The sequence below is a fragment of the Aspergillus pseudodeflectus genome, assembly GCF_044049435.1.
Source record: "Aspergillus pseudodeflectus strain CBS 756.74 chromosome Unknown BJX68scaffold_9, whole genome shotgun sequence".
NCBI classification, from domain to species: Eukaryota; Fungi; Ascomycota; class Eurotiomycetes; order Eurotiales; family Aspergillaceae; genus Aspergillus; species Aspergillus pseudodeflectus.
Genome location: NW_027263785.1, coordinates 555442 through 580514, shown reverse-complemented (window position 1 = coordinate 580514; position 25073 = coordinate 555442). Strand labels below are relative to the sequence as shown.

Genomic DNA, 25073 nt, shown 5'->3' with positions numbered 1-25073 from the left:
GTCGGCGCTTTTCTATACGGCCAATGACCCACCCTGATCAGAACCACACTAGCCTTAGGGAGCTGCCTTCAGGAAGGATTCGGGCCCTCATCTGTGACTACTGCTTGATAACAATACAGCAACGAGGCGCACAATGCCCGAAAGGGATCAAGACGCTTGATCAAATTGTGGTCGAGAAGACTCCACATCAACGGATACGTTAGGCTTCCAAAGCAATGTTGATTGAGGGGCATCGGATGGTACCTAGTGTACGGAAACCCAACGTGCGATCTATCCCGGGCATTTGGCGGCCGCCAGGAATTCTTCCTGAGGATACTTATTTACATGTTCAAACTCTGGTTGATGCATTGACTTGTGCCGCTGCTCGATATAAGCTCTCCAACAAGCCTGGACCACATGCTTTACGCCGTGTACTGAGCCTTCCGATACTGCTGCTCTACATAGATCACGCGGACCCCCTTGGACCTAACAATGGACATCTTCGCGCCCTTTGGAATCCAGATGATGCTTCCTGTCTCTGCCTCTGTGACCGCCCCTGTAGTCTCGTCTTTCAGTGTTAACTGGCCTGGCCTTTGTCAGCTCTCATTTCCCACAGAGTATATCCCATTAAAGAGCGGAGCTTACCAGCCGCTAGATATTTCATCTCGTCCCATTCGGCTTCCCAGGCCGGTGTGGGCGCGTCGATATCAACGAGGTCCCAGACGCCGGCGACTATCGGATGCGGGGCAGAGGGGCTGTCGCGGTTCGTTAGCAAGTTAACGGCGCGGAAAGGGCTGGAAAGCGTACCCTGATCCCACGAGGTCTGTATAAGCGGAAGGACCTTCCTGCGTTTTGGGCGTGATGGAGGCCGCGCTATTGATAACCACAATTTCAGACATAGTGGCGCTGGAAGAAGTGAGCTTGTGTCCCATTAGGTGCATCTCAATGACCATACTTATACCATTGCCAAGACAGTTTACCTCTCTGGCTGATCCTGATAACGGTTCTGTATCTTGCTTATAGACCTAGCATCCGAAACGCCAATGCCCATCACCTGGGTCATAATCGGCCGACGGCCAATTTTATGCTGTGATAATGGAGGGCGAAGTATGGAGTCAGGCACTAGCACTAGGTAGCTGTCGCGAATCTCAGGACCTGATCTTTAGTCAAAGAATTGTAACCGTGAGGCACGGTTCGACCGTTGAAGCGGCGGGGTAGAATAGAACGCAATCCACCAATCTGCCCGGCTGACAATGAGTCTTACGGGCAACAGGCTGGGTCTAGCGCACGTAGTACCTAGGATGTGATATCGAAATCGTTTGCAGCTCTCTGGTGCCAGCTTACCGCCATGTGGGTGGCCCATATTGCACATGCTTAGAACCTTTAGTGGCAGGGTAGACGAGGCTCCAGGGCAATGCCACTCAGGAGTGTTGGAGTGCCGTAGCATATGATTAACGCGGGAACGCTATCTGTGGTGTAGGACTTCCTAGATGCGCAATTCCTTGGTCGCGTTATCTAGCTTCAGGAGCCAATTTCCGCAAGCCCGCAGATGTCTTTGAATCTGTAGCAGGAACGAAACTTTCAGACTGATGCGGGCTCCCGTGTCTCTGCGTGCCAATTCTGCCCCCGTACGCGGCCCATAAGATAGCATTACTGTACCCCGTATGGCTCATATGGGAGATCGTCGTACTCGAAGTAAGTTCCATACACAACGCTACTCACTCGCCAAGACGTCCCATCTCGGGGGCCCGAAGTCTCTGTGACAGTCTTGCACCTGACGGCGCCTTTCCTTTCTTCCTCCAAATGACAGACAAGTATTCCGACGACTCAGGTCTAGATTGGTGCCAATGACTTCGTGTCTTAGTAAGGGCAGAATAACTGCAAATTGGCGCTTCATAAGCGCCCAATCGAGTGCGGTGGTCCCGTCATTACTCCCGATGTTCGGGTCAGCACCACGGGCTAGCCGTAGTTCCACAAAGTCCGCAGATCCCGCGAGGCTGGTGTCGTAGAGTGCTCATTGCCCTCTGTCATCCTGTGCATTTAACTCCGCCCTGTAGTCAAGTAACACGTGTACTGTTTCTTTCAGTCTATGCCACCCTGCCGCGTGCAGGGCGGTTGGGCCAGTGAGACTTTTCCTTGTGTTGACGTTGGCTTCGTTGTTAAACAGCATCTGGACTATTTCCTTGCGTCCACGGCGGGCAGCTTCGCATAATGTGGTGCTTCCGCGGTAATTCAGCACCTCGGGGCAGCGCCATGGGAAACTAGCCACAGCATTTCGTCTTTGTATTTGTTAGAAAAGGCATTGATACTCGCACCTTGAACTTTGCCCACAGCAATGCCCACACCTCAGTTGACCAGGAACGGGACTAGCCACATTCCACAAGAAAGGGCCTCAGACATGGCGCCTAAAAAAATCGTAGCTCTAAACCTCTCTCCGTGAGGAAACAGGGCCTCCACAATGCCCTTATGCCCGCGACTGAACGCAATGTGCACCGCGTGAGTATAATTGCTATTATTAGAGCCTACTCCATGATCAAGTAATAGCTGCACCATATCTGCCCAGTTCCTTGAGGACGCGATGGACAGTGCACTCCGCTCACCATTGACCCCTTAGATGTACATTTGTACCTTGGGCAATAAGGTTCTCCAGGATCAGATACTCCCCATGCTCGGTCGCATGATGCACGGCTGTTTGTCCTGCCAGATCCGTATCTTTGGGGCTAGTAAACAGCTTCCGAAGCTTCTTCTTGCGACACATCCTCTGCACCCGTGGCAGAATCCCAAGATAGGAAGCCGTATGTAGGGATAGAGAAGGTTAAGCTAAATAATATCTTAATCACTAGTGTTTTTGCACGGCAGAGCCGCTCTTAAAAAGGTTCTTTAATAACTCCAGGAGTTGTGCTGCCAGCCCAGCGGAATACTTCGCGAGTTCACCCCAGTGTATAGCTGCGTCATTAAGAATGGGAGACTCCTTGAGCCGGATTCTTTCATTACTAGGATATATGCGATGGTACTGCAAGCGACTCTGTAAAAAATTGTCAAGACAATCCTGTGTGGGTGTTAAATCTTCTTCCTTGGCGTCTATCCAGAAACCATCGAATTCAGGTTTAGTATCTGGGTGCTCTCCCACAGATAGTCGCTAACGGATTGATGAACAAGCATAACCTGCTTGCCGTGCACTTCCAGAAAGGGCCATGCAGTGTTGAGGATTGTGACGCCGCATGGAAGGCTTTTCAGGCTTTTTTTTTTTTTAGCTTTTTTGGCTCAATGGATGAAGCGCTCCTCCGAGGACAAAACTTTCTGCGCAAACGGATAGAAAGTCGCCCTCTTAGGTCTGGAGAAGACCAAAGCTTTCCAGGGGCGGCTTAATGACTGCAAGATGACCATCGATGTGGCGCCCTCGACAGCAACATAGTACGTAACTCACCGTCATATGCTGTGGGATCGTGGTTAACTCACCATTATAGCATCCGAACTACCCGTCAAGACAGACCATGTAGCGAGTGACATAAAGGATATGATGTTGAAGCAAACCGAACTTGCTCTACGAAAGGAGATTGACCAGGTCGATAGCCGGGTGAGGGAGCTTGAAGAAGACCAGAAGCAACTTTCCAATGCGGAGATCGCGGCGAAGGATCGCAAATAGCTGTGGCTTGGAGAACGAAGCTCTGGGGGCCCAGTCCCCTAACCTGCGTTCTTGTTCCCTGCTAAGTGTGACATACCTAGGGTACTTGCGTGGATTGTTATAGTCATGAAGAAGTGATACTTAAAGCCGCCACTCCGTAGTATTTCTATCTTCCTGGCGTTTATTCAATATATCAATATAGAATCTCGAGTACAGTCCAGGCATTGACAGCGCATTGCAGATTATACCTAAACGCGTTCTGCGGTTGGTCGCTTTACCATATATATTTAGAGACCGACTATCATAAGGCTACAGATCAGCTGAAGACAAGAGCCACAAAACATAAGAGAATAGACATGTTGGCATGATAAGACTATTGAATTGCGGGCTTAAGAGCTGCTGTTGAATATTACCCCCATTACTGGGAGCTTACGCCTGGCTTAGGGCACGATTAGTTCACCTGCCTTATCTCCCGCTCTGCACGTGACTGGCTCCGAAAGAGGTATTCGGCCATACTTGGGCCACCCTAAGGATGCGCAGGCGACCCATAGTTGCTGATGAAGATCTGAGCCATGGCAGCTCCGAACTACTCCTGGTGATGCAGTGTTGGCTCTCGCTTGGCATTTCTGACCCACGAGGGCAGAATCGTGCAGCTGCATACACCGCCTTATTGAGTAATAAAACTGCCCCTCAACGCGACTGCCCCTCCAACACCGGTATCAACACACATTGACCCATCTAAAGTCACCATGGTCTACACAATCGTTGTCCGTACGTATCATCTTAGTTTTCCTCCTGTATCCGCTTATTTCCAAGCGAGCACCGACTCGACTCCCTCCGGAACGAGCAAGAGACCGGCTAACAAATGACGTAATTGCTTCTGGCAGACATGCGCGCCAAGCCTGACGAGGAGAGCATCTCCAAGCTGGCCGCAAAGCTCCAGGAGGCATCCGCCGTGTACTCCAAGGACAAGGAGACTCTGTCCTGGTTCGTGATGCAGTCAGTCCACGATAAGCAAGACTTTACCATCGTCGAGCGCTACCTCAACGAGGGGTCCCAGAAGTATCACCTGGAGAACCCGTACTGGAAGACCTTCGACCCCTATGTGATTCCGCTGCTGGAGAAGCCGATGGATCTGCGACGCTTTGAGGAGATGGAGCCGTCTGCTTAGGTTGAGGTGATGATCAACTTCAGCGTATCCGGTTGGAAGACGGATGATAGCTGGGCTATGTTAGTTGGAGGTTGTTGGCTTTTGTGTATATAATGAGTAGTCACTATGCTGCATATCTCATGCGCAGCTGATCAACTCGCGCACAAAAGCAATACCAACATATGCAGTTGATGGACTAAAAGGGATAAAGATGCTGCTTTCTTCCGCTAAATCGTCACTACATCTGCCCATCAATGAGTTTCAACCGTCTAGACTTGGTAGGTCTCGAATCAGATGGTTCGCAAACGAGCCGGTTTCCTAACTCATTAGATGCTTCTTCGAGGTGTCTAAAGAGAAGCGCTGGTCTACTCCAGGCTACTGTTCCACTACGAGGCATGTAGCCTTGGGGCATAGGGCTTCCGAGGAGCATGCGATTCAGTCATGAACAGGAGATATAGTTTCCAGCTTGATTCGGCAAAGCTTTAGATTCCGGACCGCGAAATATTGTCGAATTTGCTCAAAGAATTAGCCTTTAGACACTAAGACAGGCATGGTATACTGCGGAGAACTGATGTTCCGCGAGCTGCTCATGCTGTTTGTCGTATGCAGATAGCTATGTCCAGCAATCAGCGGGTGTAAGAGGCCTCGATATGTTCACAACGTCAGCCTGCTCCGCATATACGGCCCAATCCAATGGCTCCCAGTACCGTACCGAATCACGCACTTCAACATCAGCACCATAGGCAAGTAGAACTTGGACCGTATGAGCATGTCCCTTCTCCGCAGCAAGCGACAACGGGGTCCGGCCAATGCCATCAGGATAATTGGGGTGCGCCCCTCCATCGACAAGAGCCTTCAAGATGTCAAACAGCCCTAGCGCCGCGGCCCATAGCGCAAGGTTGTATTCTCCACTGGCTCGAGTGATATCCGGGTTATCGCCGTGTCGCGGCAGAAGCTTCAGTAATTCCACATTTTTAGCCCCCGCAGCTTTACAAGAAACTAGGCTAGGCTGGATATTAAGCAAGGGCACCTCTGGATTAAGAAGATTAACTAGTCATGTGTTCTACTTCTCTATAGCAGTTATCAAGACTAGTCAGTCACAACGATCGCATCTTTGCGTGCCACTTTCTTGGTATCCTCTACCACAACCGTCGTACAATGCCCACACTCACGTTCAGCCAGCGGAGGTCCCCCGCATATTATCTTCTTCATCTCAGCCAGCAAGAACGCCGCAACCTCATGCCAAACAACCTCGTGCAAAGCCAACCCGCACGAGGAAGAGCGGAACATACCAGCGCTGGCTCTAAGAAGGAGCGCTTGACCATCTCTATATTTCCCTTCTCGGCGGCTATATCAAGCTCTGATTGCTTATGAGGGTTACTTGAGTTAGTGTTGATAGAAAAGTCATGCTTAAAGAGTAGGTATTTAACAACTTTTAATAACTTCACCAGTCGACTAAAAAGGCACCATGACATCAGTCTAGTGAGTGATGTTGAATGTTAGTCAGATTTCCGGCTGACAACCTTGATGTGTCCGTTCGTGATCGCCTTATGGGATTTGACTTGTGGCGGCGCTGGCGGCGGGTGCCGACTTCTCTGACAGATGTACTTTTTATAAAGGGGTCCAGATACCTAGTCCATTTCCGCTGGGTAGGTGCATCCATGGTTTTGATTATCGCGAAGAGGACGCCGCTATTCTGGCAGTGCTGGCGAAAGACGTGCAAGCATCCTGTTTGAACATTATCTTCGTATAATTGGTAGAGGAAGAGGTCGTGCAGCCTCGAAGCCAGTGGGCGCCTTTTAAGCCTGGTCCTCTTGAGCTTGACCGATCGATTAAGAAAGCCAGGCCATGGCTGGCGCTTGAGAGTGAGGGGTCTCTCCTTGGCCGCGCGTGTTCGCGCGCCAACCCCATCGCTAAATTCAGCTGAAAGTTCCAGTCTTTAGTTAAGGGCCCGACCTGCTTTGTGATGAGCGAAGCTTTTATAGATTAAACGTGGTCCTTCACTATGCCTCATACATGGCAAAGTCTCAGCACGATCGCCATCAGCACAGAAATATATAGGTATGGGACAGAAAACATTAGGCCGCTTGCCTATAAAAACCACAAGCAACTGAGTAGTGAAATAAGAAATAGAACCCTGTTAGCTTCACGAACAACGAAAGATGCTAACTACTCCTTATATAACCAGTGTTAGAAACAGATAGTTGTTTGCATACAAACAAAACACGACCAGGGTCTTCCCCTGCGTCTCGAATAGCAGCCGCTGCCGCCGCAAACAATGTAGACGTGGCACTCCAAAACCTCATGGCGTCATCGATGTCTCTCTCTGTTGGAAGCGACTTTTATTTCACCCATGATTTAAACGTGGGAATACACTAGCATAAGGTTACTCCCGTAAAAGTTTAATTTTCTCATTCCTATTACGGTAAAATGGTGATGCCAGACCAAAGACGCCAGCCCTGTTAGAATTCAAAAGTGATTTTATTACGTAAACGGGGCTGTGGTTTAATGGTATAATGTTCGCTTTGCAGTGCGCATACAAATAGGTACGCGAAATGGAATGCGAAAGGTCGGGGGTTCGATTCCCTCCAGCTCCATTTTTGACAAATGAACCTATAACTAGGTGGTTGCTAATTTTTGCCGCCCATTCAAGATTTTGGCGGGCGCCGAGTGGGTACTCCGTACCTACGGAGTACAGAGAGCCCTATATAGTTAGTACGCAGAAATTTATTGAAGAAGGATGTCAGATTTAGAACGTCACGCAATGAGCCGACGGGTGGCTACAGACGAGTACGAGTACACCATGTGGGATACACTAACCAAAGCAGGATAAGGAAACGAAAACGAGACCGACGAGGGTGTGCGCCAATTGCAGGAGACATGTTTGCTCGGCTCGCTTGGCCACATGGCTGGCACCCCACGGCGCATGCGTAACATGTGTTCTGCAGTCTGCGAGCAAACAAGGATTCCTCAGGTTGCCGTTCTATGTTTGCCTCGCGTGCTCCTGCAACAGGTGGTGTTTAAGAACTATAGAAAGGGACAAGCGCCTGTTTTGTTTTGCCACATCTAATACTAGCTCCTTGAAGATTATTCCCTAATACGATCCTGGATGGGCGCGGGACTGATCGCCAGATGTTCCTCTCGGGTGCGTAATATACCAGAGAGATATCGGTCACACGGAACAACGGGCAACGCCGATTCTTCCTCCACTATGTTCTGGACGGCTACAATGATCACGGGTCTGATTCCGGGCAGAAGGTCAACGGGCCAGCAGTCGGCGATTTGGGAAATTGCGCGCTGAACGATCCGCAGTGGAGCGGCCAGGCGGATCCGAAGTGGTCGCTCGACGCGACGAAGCTCGTCTACCGGGAAGCGCAGACCGTTACGCCGGCGTGTGGTGGTAAGAATCCGCTACCTTGCTTTCCGTCCAAGGAGCCTGGTGGTCGGGACGTCCACATGGTCATGGCAACGTTTACTAGTCGCAAATCTGCCAAGCACTATGCTGTACGTCCCGTGGCTGACAGAATCCCCTGGCCTACTCCGTAGATCCCTGGCGCCGCCTTAGCGGAGCGCCCTTCCCCACGGCAGGATTTTACAGGCTCAAGGGTAAATCCAGCGGAACCGGCCTGGTGGAAATCCAGACAGTGCCCAACTCGACCTCGATCGAATACGTCGCGGTAACATGCCACAATTACTCCGACGATGGAAAATCTTCCTACGGGCTACGAGACCACGACTACAAGCTCGGATAGCCCGACGCTGAACCGCATTGAGTGTTTCTCAGACCTGACGCAGCGGGGGTCAGATGCGAAGGTTACCGGCGATGATGGCTTCCGTAGAAGGAGAGAGTGATTGATTGATTTGAGACCCTGTTATTGTCATACTTGTGATTTGTCTTGTTTCGTATTTCATTCCGTTCTCGTATGCTCATGAAGAATGAATGACTTGTTTTCTACACTGGCTATTAGGATCCCTCGAATCCTTGATGTCGGACTGTCTTGCCCCCGGCTATTAGCGCCGCGGCACCCGTGATGAGCTACATCAAGCACGATCTCGAAATGATGGTTGAGATGCCGGGTTGAGGCCATCCCTGGGATCCTCGAGTCCATTCACAGGAACCTGATGTTGGAGACATGGCCACTCACCCACTGATTTTATGTCTAGGTAATGTAAGGTTCCTATGAGGTGTATTGCTGGCACGACTAACCAGTTCCGGGATGCCTCTATTAAATCATTGACTTTCAGAGTATGGCAAATCGCTCTCTCAAGCAATGATGCATATGTCTCGAGCCATTCGACTCAGTGGTGGTGCAGGAGTACTAGCAGTGAAGTTCTTGATTTTACATACATGAGAGCAGGTGCTGCGCAGAACGAGCCCTGTGAGACATTGAAATGGAAGCAATAGCCCGTTCAAGCAGATACTCACCATATCCCGGGAACAGAAGACACGAAACGAGCGACACGCGGTAGGTGGAGCCAGTGACCCAGCACCTACAGTGTATTCTCTAAAGCGCGAAGTAAAACGAAACAAAAATCACTGACAATCAAGACATTGTTCAGGACTCAGGACTGAGTTCTCTATACAATCCCCGAGACCAGCATCCCGTCCGCACTAGAATCCTCACTGCGCCGTTGGATGCCTACGACTCGAAACGAAGAGGACACCTAGCTGGCGCAAGCTGCTTCGCCGTATACACAAAGCTAAATGTGCTAATAACGTCCCTATTCCGATTCTCCTTGGGCGTACACGCCTCGCCCGTTTCCTTAACACCATCATCATAGTTCGACACCGTCCCATCAACACATGTCGTGATGGGCGCCCAGGAGACATACCCATTCTGGTCCTCGGCGAGACAAAAGCTGTACGTCGGACTCTGACAGTGGGACTCGGTGAATCCGAACCCGACGGACTCGGAGATGATTCCGTAAACAGAAGTCAAAATACAGAGCCTGAAATGGTCTCGAAAATCTGGAAAAGGTGTGACTTTTCGTCCCTTGTTCCAAGTGATACAGTACGGTAAGGCTGTCTCCACGACTCTGCTGAACACGCGAACTGCCATGCAATCCCAATGCTATGCATTGCTCACCTTCACCCATGACGTGCTCATGAATTAATGGTTCGACTGATTTCATGATGGTCTTGAGATCCTTTTGATAAGAGCATGTCTATCATGTGGAGAAAAGCGTTCCTTGGGTTTCCAGACTTTTGATGAAGGGATCCATGGGTGAGTTGAACGTCACAGTGAGATCTTCATCGTACGACAAGACATCGACCCATCATTGAGTTTTGACTTTACGATGATCTAAAGTCGTGTCATATGTCTCATACAGCTGATTATATAGGTAGGGAGTGTTGGCGGGATCACATTTGCAATATCTTGCAATTAATCTACCAAGTGCCAAGTAATACTCTAGGTGTTTGCCCTGTTCTTTCTTGATATTGATCTCAACATGTCAGCCGGACAAAGAAAGCCCGAACCTCTGCGCCGCATCATAACAGCCCATGATGCTACAAGCGGCCGAGCTATCTTTAGTGACGCGGTTGGGGAGCAAGTGTCATTTACTGGGTTCCCAGTTCCCCCGGGCAAACCCACAACGTCAGACTATGCTCTGGCTTTCAATACCAATACATTTCCTGTGCAAGGGCTTTCCCCTCCAAGTTCTGCAATCCCAGAATCCAAAGCAAATCTCGACATCAAGCACTATCACGCCCAGCTCTCGGATCCATCGCCGTTGAATCCGCCAAACGGCACCTCTTGCACAATTATCGAGGTGCCTCCAGGTGCAGATGTACCGATGCACCGAACAGCGACCCTCGACTATGGTGTCGTGGTTGATGGCACTACAGAGTTAGTGCTTGATTCCGGTGAGAAAAAGACACTGAAAAAGGGGGATGTATTTGTTCAACGAGGGACAGCTCATGCTTGGCGGAATCTCACTGAAAAGAACGACAATTCTGGTGTTTTACGTGTCTTTTTCGTGTTTCAACCTATCGAAAAGGTGCGATTGGAAGGCGGAAAGGTCGTCGATCAGGACTTGACCCTGTCCCTGCGCGAGGGTTAAGTGACGCGCAGGGCTGTGTCACTCGAACCGCAGACCCCGATGTAAGCGATTGTTAGGTCTGCTAGGTTAACTATTTAGTTTCGGATCTTAAAAAGTTCTGGGAGTCATGCCTATACGCCATTGTAGTGTAGAAAGAGTGATTCATTGTGAGCTTCTCTACTCAGCACGCAAGGCTACGAGAAAGATTCTAGGGTAACCTTCAGTACTGCTAGCTCCTCAAGAGTTCACGGGATTATAAAGAGAAATAAGATCATAAACGTATGTAGTACGCTCCCTGGATTCCAGGTGAGTATTTTCAAAGGAAAAAAGGAAATTTTCGTGCAATGTGATTTTCATAGGTATATTTTTCATATTTTGATGTTTAGGCGCCTAATTCATAATTAAAAAGATGTTGTTCAACCCACAAGCATTGACTAATAAAGAAACACTTTTATGTAGCATAGGGCAGCTTAGACAACTGTCAACTTAGGAGTTCCAGGCGCTGGAGGGGCGGAAAATTTTGTTTGGACAAAGACCTTCTGCATACCCGGGTCGCGCTTATTGAATAACTCATAGACCGTCTCCATGTCCTCGAGCTTGTACCGGTGGGTGACCATATGCAGGGGATGGATCTTGCTCTCTTGAATATACTTCAGGAGGTCCTTCCAATATTTTTGCACAGGGGCTTGTCCATTGCCAAGGAGCTTGATCCCAGTCTCCATCAAGGATCCGATGTTGAAGTGATTACACTACATTGCAACGTTAGTAAAATTGTTTCACCCAAGAAAAGGTACCACTCACATAGCCGGCATATACGCCTGTAACCCCACAGCGTCCGAACGCTCGGACAGATGTAATCATCTCGTTGATCAGCTCAGACGTGTCCGTTTCCATGCCGAGCAATCTCTCAAAGTAATGGGACCATCCTTTGGTATACTCCCCGGAGGCGCACTCAATAGCCACATCAGGTCCGCGGCCATCGCACATTTTCTTCAGAGTCGAGGTCACAGATTCGCCCTTGGGAAGGTTCGTATACTCAATTGTCTCGAGCTTGGGTATAATCTTCTTGACAAAGTCTAGTCGCCATTTTCCATCGCCGCCATCAATGAGGATGACCCTCTTTGCACCATTGAAGAAGCTGAATTCAGCTGCCATTTGTCCAACTGGGCCACCTCCCCAGATTGCCACAGTGTCACCCTCCTCAACTCCAGTGTCGACAACGGCGTTCCAGGATGTTCCTAGCACATCTGAAAGGTAGAGTCCTTTTTCATCAGGGACGTCGTCGGGCAGCTGAAGAAGGTTCACGTCACCGTAAGGGACACGAACATATTCCGCTTGCCCACCGGCAAAGCCACCCGTGAAGTGAGAGTATCCAAACATGCCTAAGATAGGTTTTAGTATCATAGTCTCACTAACATCAGGATAGCTGTCTGAAAAGGAAACATACCAGCTGTTCGACGCCCATATAGCTTAGTGGCCTCCTCGTTCGAATTCGTCCGCTCACACATTGACGACAACTTCTTCTTGCAATAATAACACTGCCCACAGGCAATTTGAAACGATGCCACAGCGCGATCGCCCACTTTAACCTTCTTGACTGCTGGCCCCACGCTTGAGACAATACCGCAGAACTCGTGGCCGAGGATATCGCCTTTCTGAAGATCTGGAATGGCCGCTATAAATCGTTAAGGGTTAACGCATGAGCAGATCACCATAGAACACTTCAACAACTGTTCAAAAGTCACGACATACCATGAAGCAGGTGGAGGTCACTACCGCAGATCGTACTACCGGTCACCTTGACTATGACATCGCCTTCATCGATGATCTTGGGGCAAGCCGTTTCCACTATGATAAACGGTGTCAGCAAGCAAAGCCGATCAATTCGAGAGATTGAAATGACGGTAGTGACGGGCAGAATGACTAACCAACTCTGACCGTATTCTTCCCTTGCCAGGTCAGGGCCTTCATCCTATGGCTTGGGTCGCCATATCCCTTATCCTCATAGTTACTGACGTCTGTGGTGATCGATGCAGACATGGTGTATGTTCATCGAGAATTTCTGCTCGATTTGGTTTTCTCAATGTACTTACTGGTTGTCGGCTGAACGCTTCCGCGGGGAGGATATATATTTGTCTTGCGAGACAGCCAGGCGTCTTGCTGTTTTGACATCATTCTTATGTCTCGTGTTTCTAGCACCATGGTCGTAACCTCGGCAAACCTGGGAAGCGATAGGGCGAGATCAGATGGTGGCTCATCATGCCGTCATACACATCGTTGACATCTAGATGCAAGTGAGACGCTTCCGCTTCCCCCGGGCGCATCTTCCAGTCCAGTACGCACAGTGGAGTCTGACAGGCTAAAATTAGACTAGCGTGGTTCGAATTAGGGTTAGCGGAACGTTGAAGAGTATGTAAATCTGATTTTGAATATTACCGTGACTCCATTAGTTTCATCGACACTTAGCAGGGAAGGGAAAGCAAGCCTACTTCCTGGGGCATACACGCGATTAATTTTGAAGCGATAGTCGCTGGCGGAAACAAAGGCTTTAGAGCCGAATTTCAAGTTTTGTGACATAGACTGAGCGTCAAACTTGCAAAACCTGGTGCATACACCACTCCGGCATCTCAGTATTCTCAAGGTCCAATCTTAGGTACGATGGTGGATTGATATCTCACATATGACATCGTACCGAATCGTACCGAACTAATCAACAGTCATGATGTTGAATGACATCAGATTCGACAAGAAGTAATGCCCGTGCCCACTGGCTATATGTCCAGAGTGACATCAAAGTAAAAGACAAGCTGAGGCTGTTTAGTTTTCTCATCCGACCGTAATTAGCATCTCTCGAATACGATACTTAGCAAATATCCAACTAAATTAGGAAAACGACAATTTCGTCGAATAACCTTCAGAAGAACGTCAAGACTCTACAATGGCAGACGTACCAAAGTAAGTTCCTGCCTTCAAATGCATATCTACCACCATTCTCACCTGAACTGCAAGGCCGGTGGATACCACGGCGTACAAGCCTCATCCCACCGAGAAGATGAAGGCAGCTCTGTGGACGGGCACAAAATCGATCGAGCTGGGTGAGGTACCAAAACCCACCGTCACCGCGCCCAAGGACGCCATTGTGCACATCACCCACTGCACCATATGTGGCTCGGACCTGCATATGTATGCTGGCGATCTGAATAAGGTCATGGAAAAGGGGCTGATCATGGGCCACGAGGCCATCGGCATCGTCGAAGAAGTGGGGCCGCAAGTCAAGAACTTGAAGGCAGGAGACCGGGTGGTCATCTTGCCGGTCATTGCATGCGGAGAATGCTTCTACTGCAAGCGCAAGGAGTTCTCTCTCTGCGACCGAACCAACCCGTCCAAGGAACTGGAGCAAATGTACGGCCATCGCCTATCGGGCATCTTTGGCTATTCCAAGATCACGGGGGGATACCCTGGCGACCAGGCTGAATACTGCCGCGTCCCTAACGCGGATCTGACCTGCGTCAAGGCTCCGAAGAATGTCGATGCTAAGAAACTGCTTGGGCTTGCAGACGTGACACCTACTGCGTGGCACGGCTGCGAGCTGGCGGAAGTGGGTGAAGGCGACGTCGTTGGCGTCTGGGGCTGTGGTCCAGTCGGCCTCTCAATCCAACGGTTGGCGAAGTATCGTGGAGCCAGCAAGGTTTACGCAATGGACAAGGACGTGAACCGGCTCAATATCGCAAAGTCTTTTGGCATGATTCCGGTCAATGTGAAAGAGCACCGAGATCCGGCAGCTTACATTTTATCTGTTGAATCGCGTGGTCTGGACCGCGGTATCGAAGCGAGCGGTTTCCGTAGTACGAACACGACCGCTCACGCTACCATGAGAGCACTGAGTCTTGAGGGCGACAGCTCGGACACTGCCAGCGCGGTGATCAAGGCAACGCGCAAGGGCGGGAATATCGCTCTAATTGGCGACTTCTTCTTTACGACCAACGAGTTCCCTATTGGAATGTTGATGGAGAAAGCCATCACCCTGCGCGGTGGGCAGCTCTACGCCGAGAAGGTCAGATTATCTTTCCCCTCTGCTGTAATATGCCGCAAGAAGAGGCCAAGAGAAAAAGCACCGCTCCCCTGAATACAGACGCGATTAACGATTGCCGTTGAAATCCTCTAGTACTTCCCGTTCCTTCTAGACATCGTTGTCGAAGGCAAATACGACCCCTCATTCATGTTTACACACGAAGGTAGGCAAAGCGAAGCATAGGGCACTAACCCCGTTCCCGATTCACCATTGTATCCGTAGAAGTCATTGGCGCCCTCAACTAATTCTTCTTCTCTAGACAAGTTCGAAAATATCTCAAAGAGCTACGACGAATTCTACAACCACAAAGTGCCTGGAGGGTTAAAAGTGTGCCTCGCGACAGCCTTTGGCCGGGCATAAAGGTAAGACCAGAAATTCATTGGACAAGGGCAGTGCAGTGCCTATTTGAAAAGTTCTGATTTTTCGACAATTTGTGTAAGGTCTTCCCTCTGTTGCAGAGTACCAACGGATAAATAGTTGTGAGTAGTCAAGAGTCAACTAGCAGCACCACTACTACCAGGATTAGTGCCACTTGGCTCGCAACAAACGATCTGGATATTAATCAAAAATTGTTTATTTTTAGTGTGTTCGCTGTTCATAATATATTTGGGGCCCATATTTTCAGTATTATAGCACGAGGTTTGACCTTCATAGGAGATACCTACTAGGGAGCATGTTAGTGCTATTAGCAAGCAGAGCTTGGCATTAAAGCTTGGTAATGTTATGTACAGCGTGCACATGCAACCCTAATATCAAAAGTTCCCCGAAGCACATTAACGGGAAACAGAAGTTGGCAGCACTTTAGCCTCTGCTAAGCACGGTGGCCTATGACCCGACTGTTATGTTCGACGACCGTGTATCGTGCAAGTGGGGACGTGGTTGTCACATTTTTGACATGTACACACTACAACGCGCGCCTCTAGGTATTCTAGGCGGCCTGCACGAGGAGCTTGGCATTATACGGGGTGACCTACGCAGCCTGAAATGGCAACATGGTGCAAGAGGACCGAGCGTGGTTTCGGTTTTCCCCGACTTTCGTAGGAAAAGCCCTAGCTACGGATCAGCTACCTAACTTAGGTTGCACCAGTCCCCAGCTCTCTAAGTAGGCATCCCTTGCTCCGTTATTGATAAACGCGAGGCGGGCAAACTTAGGCCACGATCCCAGGCCGGCTGCGACTACTTCCCCGTATGCTGCCCTCACTGTTGTCGTTATCCTTCCCATCATAACATGACCAGGTCATCGATAGCAACTTGACCTTCTTTGTGCTTGCCTTGAGCGGATTACTCGGTTGAAGACATTCACCAGTTCTTCAAGCCTCTTGCCAGCACTCTGCACAAACAAGAGCCACCTGATAACGATCTCAAAGCAACTCCGAGTGGATAATCTTAGTCCTCGGGCTGATCCTAAAGGTATTAGTCAACGAGTCGATGTTCCGAAACGCGTATTGGATATTGGTGCTTTGGGCTGGTGTGCTCCGCTGGAACATTGGAATGCCCTGAGATGAAGTTAATCGCGAGACGTGCCGGGAGAAGTACAACTACCAGTGAGTGAATGCCTGCTTTTGTAGAATTGCAACCTTGCTCAGGCCACGATCACCAGGCATTACACGCCGCAAAGCTTTACACCCCAGGTCTGACTCTTTACCTCACTACAACTACGGGAAAAGGGGTTTGAATTTAGTCAGAGTGTGAGGCCTTCTCGCTATCGGTGACTTGGCGCGGAAGGAGGCGTGCACCTGCGAGGAGGAAAAGAAAAGTGCCGGCAGGAGGTCGACCAAAGGCAAGATTGGGACTTGCGAATGCGAGACATGGATCAGTAGAAAGCCCTACATGGTGCAAATGCAGGTCGAAAGGCCATGAAAGACGTGAAATGGTCATTCGAAATGTTACTGGATTCAACATGCTCTCATTTGCCCGCCCGTCCGGCGCGCGTTTAGACACGCGCGTCGTCAAAACCGGAGTAGCAGAAGAGGATCCTTCAAAAAAGCACTGAAAGTATGGTGCAATTGCCTAAGCCTGAAGCAGCGTGATCATCCTTTAGAGTAACGATCCTGGTGTTTTCTCCATGATGGCCCTTTCCCACATGCGGCAGTGCTGGGAAAGCTCACCCTAGGTACCTGACGGAATTGGACCTGCGCGCAGATCTGGCAATGATACCCCCGCAATAACCGATGAGATTATCTCCAATAGGAGAGTGGCGAACATGCAAGATAGCGACTCCACCTGCGGCCTTCTGTGATCTGATTTAGATATACTATTCTCAGACTGGACGAGTAGTTACATCTCCATTCTCCTCCCACTCGGCCAATACCTGACCGCGTCCGTTGCGATCCAAGGAATTATACCGACAGGTTACACTGCATGCACTAATTTTCTTCGCCTACGAGGAGCCTAGTTCGTTCTCGGTGTCACCAAGGCTGCGGCACCTACTGGATTCTCCATTGTCACGGGCATGATGTCCAAGATTTCTGACCCGGCGTCGAGGTAGACACCTCACTCACTGCCGACACCCGCAGTGAATTAACGGTGTGGCGCACGCTGGGTGGGCCTAGCTACGTACGGAACTGAGCCGATCGGCTCGCACATGGCACCATGGGATTATTCTTCGTCGTCGCTGGTTGGGCGACGGCTACCTGTGGCATTCTGCAAGTTTGTGGCCGACTATGAATGGAAGGACGCCCTTCACTAAAGATTAGGGAAGAGAGCAGTTGCTGTGGTGAGGAACAGGTGTCCATGTGTCGTTCGAAGGAGACACCAGAACCAGTTCAGCCGCAGGAAGGCTGCATCTGCCCGACATGTGGAGGCCATGTGGAATTTCGTTGGGGGTACTATGTGCATTGACGGGAGATAACTTGCTACGATATGTGCAGTCATGTCTATTTTGTTCATAAGACACAGGCATCGGGGCAACGGCGAGAGGCTATGGTTGATACTAAGATTTTAGACTAATTACTTGCTATTGTGGTGGAGCTCCCTCTTACCATTTTGGGCCTAGGTAACAAGTTGAGTTCGTAACCTTCTTGGAGGCGACAGCAAGTGATCTTGGGACGAGGCTTCAGCAGGGTCGTCAGCAAAGCGTCAATCAAATCCTCGAACGTGCCTCGGTACCGGCGTGGTCCTCGCAGCATCCGATGGCCGCCCCGACGGAGCGGATGCCCGTCCTCAAGCTCCATCCTCCAATGGCGCAGTACAGACAAGGGTGCGCGCCGGCAGAGTTTGACCTAGATAGCCTATGGCTAGGGTGGCTCCACTGGCGTCCAGAAGTACGGATTTACTGACGTTAGCTACGTCGTTGAGCGGAGCGCAGAGGCGGTATTCAAGATTCATGTATTCTCGAAGAATCAGTAGTTTGGCGACAGTATACTAGGCAACGAGGACATAGATCTGAATGTTTCAAGTTCTGAGATCTCGGTTGCGACTGATGGGGGACTATCCTAGACGATGAACCTAGATAATTAGCCGGATATGCCTCCTATAGCGTCTAGCGAGATGCGGCCGCCGCCCCCGATCACCACTGTCAGTCAACGTGGTTGTGAACACAGTCAGCGGCGTCGCGAATGTTGTACCCCGTGCATTTCGTACTCCGGGCGAGGGGATCCAGCTCCGGTACGGTGCGTATGCTGGCCGCCTGATCCAGCAATCCGTTAGACGGGTCATCCAGGGTGATGGCTCAGACACATATCATGTGTATACGGTGTATAGCATTCTCCACGTCTCAGAGGGTATATCTAAATGATGGTATCTGTCTGTCAGTGAGGTTCAAGAAGTCCTCAGCAACATAGTCCGTATTCGCCCGACTGGGCGGGCCGTGCTTTCGGTCTCGTCGCCGGTTTTCATACTCGTAGTAAATATACAGTAAGATGAGGAAAAAGATCGCCAGGGCGAATCCCACAAGGACACCTTTTAATCCAGTCTAGAACGCAGTTTGGTTAACAAAAGGCTCGTCGCCAAGACAGCGGAAGGATCACTCACCTCATATTTAGGGGCTTCCTTGGTCAGAAATAGCTGTGGTCCGATGATGTTTCCCGTGCAGTACGCAACGAAGAGCATGGCAGAGACCGTCGCCTTTTTTGTCAAGCCTCCAACATTGGACGTGATGAGACTGAGCGAGATGGGGATACTGGTTGCAAAGGGGCCGAGCAAGAAGATGCCCACCCATCGCCCCCAGCGATTCGAATCGGGTAGCGTGTTCATCAGAATGACGCCGACGAGGGCGAAAACAATCACAACGATCATGGTAATGATACGACTTTTCTTCACGTATGCAGCCGTCAAGCAGATGCCGCCGATTGCGAGGATCTGGAGGAGGCCACTGGGTGCTGAGAGGAGAAGCGAATTGAGTTCGCTGAAGCCAAAGCCGTTGATGATGATGCTGATGAACTAATCGTGGTGTTAGCTCCAGGTTTGTCTGTCCCAATAGGCCACCGAATCGGGCTTCGTACCGAACTGAATCCGCCGTTGGGAATATTTTGAGTCAGACTATATCCGACGAGCAGCCATGCTTGCGGGTCTGTCAGGGCGTCCATCATCTGCGAGACTATGAATTTGCCTTCATCCATGACGCCCGTTCGATTCTCGAGCGTCCGGTGAAGCGCAATCTTCCGTTCATGGTCGTTCAGAAACCATGCCTTTGAGGGCGAGTCTGGTAGCACAAATGCCAGGAAGATCCCATAGCCCACAGTGACACAACCAAGGATGATGAAGAGCAGCTTCCAAGACGCAATGTGCGAGTCGATGGTCCCGATCCCGTACGCAATGAGGCCAGATACAACGTTTGCGACCGCATTCCCAAGGAACCATAGCGCCATCCTAGGCAAGGATTAGCTGGCTTGCTTGGTAGTTGTTCAGGTACATACCTTGATGGCTGCTCAGAAGTCTTGTAAAACATCCCGGTGATAAGAGAGAATCCAGGAGCCACGGCGGCCTCGGTAACCCCAAGGAAGAACCGAGCAGTTAACAGGCCTCCGAAATTGGTGCATGCCGCATGGGTTGTGAGGACAACGCCCCAAATGGCAACCGATGCGCCGAGATATTTGCCCAGGGGAAATCGAACGGAAATATAACTGCTTGGCCAGCTCCAGAAGAGATATCCAAAGTAGAATACTGAAGAGCACCAGCTGTATTCACTACCTTGAAGATTCTAGTCAGTCGCATTAGCAGACATCCTACCGCACATCCAGATGAGGGTTTCACTTACAAGATCCTGGCGCAGGTTCAACTGCGTGGCGTACCCTAGGGTGACCTTGTCCATATATTGAAGCATGTAGCAAAGAGCCATTACCGGGATTATGCTGCGATTCAGTCAGTCGGAATCACGAAGCAAGTTAAACAGTCATTCCAACATACTGCCAATCGATCTTTCGAAGAATTATCTTCTCCTCTTCCGCGGTGGCCTCGGCCTGTAGAACTTCGACGACTTGCGTATCTAGAGACGTGCTCGCTGGCTGCGCGGAGGCGGCCGCAATATTCTTCTCCATGATCAACGTCCGGTTCCAAGATTTTGTTGCGACTCTTGAGGGTTGAAATTATTGGAGAGTTGGCTTAGGCGGAAAGATATATGGCTGGCTTACCTGATGGCGCAAGCATTCACTAAAATAACAAGCTGCGGCTTTCGCCATCATATCCCTGCATTGTGAATATGGCTTCATGGTGTATCGTATGCGTGGTTGGTCGACCTCTGCTAGTAGGTTCCACTATTAAAGTATTAGCTGTTGGAGGTATCTCAGCCAGCAAAGGAATGTAAGCTATGACGATGCGGCTACAAATCGGCTGCGAGGCGTTGAGCTGGGGACTGTTGGGATACAATACAGACACCACGACTTCCTCATCGCAACAGGTATCCCTATTCTTGCTTCAATAAGCTATGGCCAATGAATCATATGAACCCAGTTATTTCCTGCTTGGGAAACTAGTAAAGATTGCCCATAAGGACTCCAAATCACAACATCGTCGGATGGTCTTCTTACGTGATCAACAGGATTAGCACACAGCTGTTACCATCTATCAATGGGGCCCTCGGATGCCGAGTCCAGACACCTGCAATAAGCCAACGATGTCTCCGACCGCCTCGATATATTGTGACTCCTCATCATGACCCGCAGTGGGATCTTTGGACGACTTCCAGGTAGGTCGGAACATGGACGACATTTACATCTAACCTAGGTGAACATTACACCGTTTCCTTGGACAGATAGCAGTTGTGATCCAATTAAGTGGTACCATCTAAAATTTTTATTGCTCCTGACTCGCAAGTCTGCTTCTCCGATATCCTCCACTGTTGAATGCTCACGTCCCCTTTATTCCATCAATCGTTGCTGGCTATGCCCCCCACCTAAAAACAAAGCTCTACCGAGTTTCAGACCTAATTTCTTGGTTCTAAACGCCTAATCAATGCACGGGGATCAGAGGACACGTGTCGTGGTTAATAAGACCATCTTTCAAGCTGTTCTATATACCAACCCTAACGTAACTGTCACGTTGCTTGCCAGGCGCAGGGCTTATACCAAAATTGAACGAGACACTTCACGAGGACGGCTTCACAATATGATTTGACAATCCATTCTAGACCGCATAGTCCCGTGTAAATAACCGTTGTCCTTGCATAGCACACTTTCACATAGCCTCCCGCTTACACCCGATCGACGACCTCTCCCCAGCTCCTGCCTCCTCCCCGGCTGCACACGCTGATCCAGTAGTAAGGAGGAATCTACTCAAACCAAACTGGAGGTCCGGGAATGATGTAATCCTTAGGCTGCGAGGGGAAAGCAAAACCGTATTAGCATCACACCCATATTACAGCCTCAAACGACAAAGCAAGGTGAAGGGGCCATCGGAAACGTACAGGGGGGAAATAATTATTAAAATGGATACCCGGGTCCTCGGCGTTATACAGACCGGGGATTGAAACCAGGGGGCCTGGAGTCCCCGAGCCACCGCCAGTGACATGGATCTGCGCGCAGTTGACGAAGAATTGGGCGCTGTTGGCGTTGGCAGCGTTGTGGACGCCGATATGCTCGATTCGGAGCAGATACGAGCCGTTGGGCAGCGAGGGCGGGAGCTGGAAGCTGTAGCTTGTTATTCCTGGAGTAGGTGGATGGCACAAATTAGCGATACGTGAATGAAACCCCGAGGTTATTAGGAGGGTGGATGGATCGTTCTCACCAAGCTGGGGCCAGCTGATCGACCCGGAGGAGAAGTCGGCGCCCCACTCGTTGATCTTGAACCAGACGTCGCCGGCGCCGTCAAAGTTGGAAGGGTCGCCTGGTGCCTTGGCCATGTAGACAAGCATGGGCCCGATGTGGCCGATGGAGTTGCTCAAGGTGAACCCAACCTGGAGGTCAATAACATATGTCAGTCAAAGGCTGGGTCCGGCCAGGAGATGGGCAGGGTCTGACTGACCGTGTCACCCGCCTGAACAGTAGCGGTCTCGGTCTGGGGTCCGGAGGCAAGGCCGCCTTCGTTGCAGCGCAGGTCGATCGAGTTCAGGTCGAGCAACGGGTTAATGTTGTTCGTGTTGAAGCGGACATACTTGAAGTCCGGCGTGGCTGCTCCGTTGAGGATCAGGGCCGGGAACTTGTAATGGGCTACCGCAGGGCCAGCGAAAAGAAGGGCACACGCGGTACCGACGTTGACAAGCTTCATGTTTGCAGAAAACGACAATCGAAAGAATGGTTCCAAGGCTTGAAGTGAGGCTCTGGGTTGGTGTCATGACAAGGCCAGGCGGGCATGGGCGGCTTTTATGTACAGCATCCCAGGCCACATTCCGCAGGTGCGATGTCCCAAGAGCTCTTGAAACTGGACGGAGATGAAGGGGATCGCAATCCTCCGTTAGCAGCAGCGAAGTGCGACCGATCCTTGTTCTGTTGTAGCCGCCCCGGGGTACACCGGATCGATCGGCACACCCATGACATCTCTTGGTCAAAGACAGGTGAAACAGCGAAGCCCGATCTGGGGCCCAAACGTAGCTCGTATCCTCCCCGGGCCCTGCATTGGCATCACCAGAGCCCGAAGTACGCCCGTACCCCGGACATTAGTCTCCACACTTCTTCACGCCCGGTCCGGGGAATCACGGAGGCGAATGAGAAGTGCAGCCGCAGTCTTATGTCCCTATGGCACGAAATCAAGGTATCGTGGTCTAGCTTCAACTATGATGCCTAAGAGGTACACCGTGCCCGTTTACAGCTTAGTGGACGGTTGGTACATACATACAGCTTATACTCGTACCATTCAGCTATGGCTAACCAAGCGATCGACAAGGAATCTAGTGTCTTGATGAGATATGTGATTGGATAATGTCTAGTCCTTCCGTGCAAGGTCACTATGGACACACACCGATCATCCAGCTACATCTACATCTGCGGTTTCCATCAGTAGAGGAAATCACGCAATTGACCACTGTCCATCATAGGCCGCATTCATATTCCACTGGCCCAACGTCCCCGCATTCTCCATTGTCACTTTCTCGCCCTTGACCGTCCAATCGGAGATGGACAATCCCATCGTCAGGTCCTCAGCACCGGGGTACGTCGTATCGGGGGTCGTCGCAATGATGGAATCCCCGATTGGAACGCTGCCCCCAATTGGGCCATCCACATACTGCACCCCAGAGACCTTAAAGTCCGCGTAATTCTGCAAAGGGGTCAGGCGGAACAGCCCCGGGCACGGTCCTTCGCAGATGATGTTGGAGATGCTCATGCCGCTAATGCTCATTGACGGGTCGAGACGGGGCTCGCCGTTGTAGATGGGCGAGGCGCCGATGATGGCCGAGGGGACGTACGTCTCGCTCCTGCGGAAGCGTGTGTGGATGATGTACAGGGAGTCGATGGAGACATCATGGACGTCACGTGGCTGCCATCCCATCTGGATAATTGCATTATTGTGCACCTTCCAGATCGTCAGGCGGGTGGCAGTGATGCCGGAATGGTACGTCTTGATTCCGTCGTCGTTGCAGTGGTAGAAGACATCATGCACGACTCCGTTGTTGTACATCTGCGGGCCATCCGTTTGCATGAAGAAGGCACCCACCTGCTTGTAGTCAAAGATGTTGACAGAGATGTCGTCGCGGTCTGTGCTGCCATCCTTCAAGTCCATTGTGTTGAAGGGTGGAGAGCTGATTGTTGGCCCAGCGCAGTGCCAGACCTGGCCTCCTTGCACGCCCCGGTGCCACCACAGGCGCAGGCTGGTGAGATCGCTCTTCTCCGCTTTATAGCCTGCCTCAACGTTTGCTTGGTAAACGTAGATTTCGCCAGAGAGAACACCGTGCCCTGTTGCGTAAAAGTCCTTGTTGCTCGTCGTGTACTCGACAGCCCCCTTGACAAAGGCCCCCGGTGCCAGGTGGACCCAGTACGTTGCCGGATCCAGTTTGATATGCGCGAGACCAAGCGGCTCCGAGTCAATCCAGTACACGCCCGGCGGAAAGTAGACAATGGGCGCGGCTCCAATATCCGCAACAGAGAACGCACCGGGCGTCATCACCTTGGTATCCGGCCCATCAAGTGAGGGAACCATCTCATCCGGCAAAAACGCGCTGGCAAATATCATCAGGGCATTGCGTGGTTCAATACCAACGACCTCGCCAGAGCCGTCAGTCTTGTAGTTCTCCCCGTCAGAGCGGTACGTGTACAGGTCGTCTGCAAACTCCACAGAGAACCGGTGTCCCTGAGGGTCAGCGGGCACGCGGATAACCAGGGCACCAGCCACGTGCTGCGTGTCGAAAGTATCAGCCGTGGGCCGAATGGCGACCTCGTCACCAACGGGCTGCCCGTCGCGGCGCAGAATCCTCACATCGACGTCCTGGCTGTGTTCAAACTGCGTCCAGGCCATGTTGATGCCCTCGTCAAGCTCAATCGAAATGCCATCGTCGCCAGAGAAGCTCCCGTCGCTGTCACCGGGGCTCATGACCTTGCCGTTCCCATTGCGCGGGATGGCCTCGTACACGAACGAGTCGAAGAACTCGTCGGATCCGGCCAGGGCAACCTGCACGAGGTACTGGCGCGACTGCCGCACGTTCTCGGGCGCCACAGCCGTGTCCGTGTTGACCTCGCCGGTTTCGTGCCACCAGGTGCACAAGTCGGTGCCGCAGTGGGTGGTGGCGCTGGAGTTGGCTTGCCGGGGGAGGACAAGCGCGCTGGCCAGCCCGGGGGCAGAAAGCCCGATAAGGAGATAATGAGCGGGGTGGAACTTCATAGTTAAGAGAGAGAAATGTC

General features: G+C 51.0%; 10 protein-coding genes and 1 non-coding gene across 11 annotated transcripts; 6 read left to right on the top strand and 5 right to left on the bottom strand.

Annotated features, from left to right (window-relative positions):
* Positions 1–401: 401 nt before the first annotated feature.
* Positions 402–878, bottom strand: BJX68DRAFT_264097 (uncharacterized protein; the record flags this gene model as incomplete). The annotated part of the gene is made up of 3 exons (XM_071044878.1): positions 402–565; positions 625–734; positions 787–878. The coding sequence occupies 3 exons, from the start codon at positions 876–878 to the stop codon at positions 402–404; spliced, it is 366 nt and encodes a 121-aa protein (XP_070902155.1).
* Positions 879–3368: 2490 nt separating this feature from the next.
* On the top strand, positions 3369–3625 carry BJX68DRAFT_264096 (uncharacterized protein; the record flags this gene model as incomplete). Its single annotated transcript, XM_071044877.1, has 2 exons — positions 3369–3393; positions 3447–3625. The coding sequence occupies 2 exons, from the start codon at positions 3369–3371 to the stop codon at positions 3623–3625; spliced, it is 204 nt and encodes a 67-aa protein (XP_070902154.1).
* Positions 3626–4322: 697 nt separating this feature from the next.
* Positions 4323–4975, top strand: BJX68DRAFT_231113 (putative quinol monooxygenase). The gene is made up of 2 exons (XM_071039302.1): positions 4323–4375; positions 4492–4975. The coding sequence occupies exons 1-2, from the start codon at positions 4354–4356 to the stop codon at positions 4773–4775; spliced, it is 306 nt and encodes a 101-aa protein (XP_070902153.1). The 5' UTR covers positions 4323–4353; the 3' UTR covers positions 4776–4975.
* A 2273-nt stretch (positions 4976–7248) lies between these two features.
* On the top strand, positions 7249–7351 carry BJX68DRAFT_t45. Its single transcript has one exon. It is a non-coding gene; the product is annotated as a tRNA-Ala (tRNA).
* A 167-nt stretch (positions 7352–7518) lies between these two features.
* BJX68DRAFT_264094 (uncharacterized protein) lies at positions 7519–8506 on the top strand (the record flags this gene model as incomplete). Its single annotated transcript, XM_071044876.1, has 3 exons — positions 7519–7550; positions 7916–8258; positions 8360–8506. 3 exons carry the CDS (start codon positions 7519–7521, stop codon positions 8504–8506), a joined length of 522 nt encoding a protein of 173 aa, XP_070902152.1.
* Positions 8507–10205: 1699 nt separating this feature from the next.
* On the top strand, positions 10206–10817 carry BJX68DRAFT_264093 (cupin domain-containing protein; the record flags this gene model as incomplete). Its single annotated transcript, XM_071044875.1, has 1 exon — positions 10206–10817. The coding sequence occupies one exon, from the start codon at positions 10206–10208 to the stop codon at positions 10815–10817; it is 612 nt and encodes a 203-aa protein (XP_070902151.1).
* Positions 10818–11266: 449 nt separating this feature from the next.
* On the bottom strand, positions 11267–12836 carry BJX68DRAFT_253633 (zinc-dependent alcohol dehydrogenase; the record flags this gene model as incomplete). Its single annotated transcript, XM_071042745.1, has 5 exons — positions 11267–11545; positions 11598–12178; positions 12244–12471; positions 12549–12644; positions 12725–12836. The coding sequence occupies 5 exons, from the start codon at positions 12834–12836 to the stop codon at positions 11267–11269; spliced, it is 1296 nt and encodes a 431-aa protein (XP_070902150.1).
* Positions 12837–13734: 898 nt separating this feature from the next.
* On the top strand, positions 13735–15228 carry BJX68DRAFT_264091 (zinc-dependent alcohol dehydrogenase; the record flags this gene model as incomplete). Its single annotated transcript, XM_071044874.1, has 4 exons — positions 13735–13751; positions 13806–14850; positions 14962–15031; positions 15128–15228. 4 exons carry the CDS (start codon positions 13735–13737, stop codon positions 15226–15228), a joined length of 1233 nt encoding a protein of 410 aa, XP_070902149.1.
* A 3355-nt stretch (positions 15229–18583) lies between these two features.
* BJX68DRAFT_253631 (MFS general substrate transporter) lies at positions 18584–20345 on the bottom strand (the record flags this gene model as incomplete). Its single annotated transcript, XM_071042744.1, has 6 exons — positions 18584–18781; positions 18841–19248; positions 19311–19677; positions 19725–20008; positions 20066–20159; positions 20215–20345. The coding sequence occupies 6 exons, from the start codon at positions 20343–20345 to the stop codon at positions 18584–18586; spliced, it is 1482 nt and encodes a 493-aa protein (XP_070902148.1).
* Positions 20346–21574: 1229 nt separating this feature from the next.
* BJX68DRAFT_253630 (lytic polysaccharide monooxygenase auxiliary activity family 9 protein) lies at positions 21575–22509 on the bottom strand (the record flags this gene model as incomplete). The annotated part of the gene is made up of 4 exons (XM_071042743.1): positions 21575–21619; positions 21710–21948; positions 22030–22198; positions 22267–22509. 4 exons carry the CDS (start codon positions 22507–22509, stop codon positions 21575–21577), a joined length of 696 nt encoding a protein of 231 aa, XP_070902147.1.
* Positions 22510–23247: 738 nt separating this feature from the next.
* Positions 23248–25053, bottom strand: BJX68DRAFT_280020 (glycoside hydrolase; the record flags this gene model as incomplete). Its single annotated transcript, XM_071048846.1, has 1 exon — positions 23248–25053. One exon carries the CDS (start codon positions 25051–25053, stop codon positions 23248–23250), a length of 1806 nt encoding a protein of 601 aa, XP_070902146.1.
* Between the last annotated feature and the right edge of the window lie 20 nt (positions 25054–25073).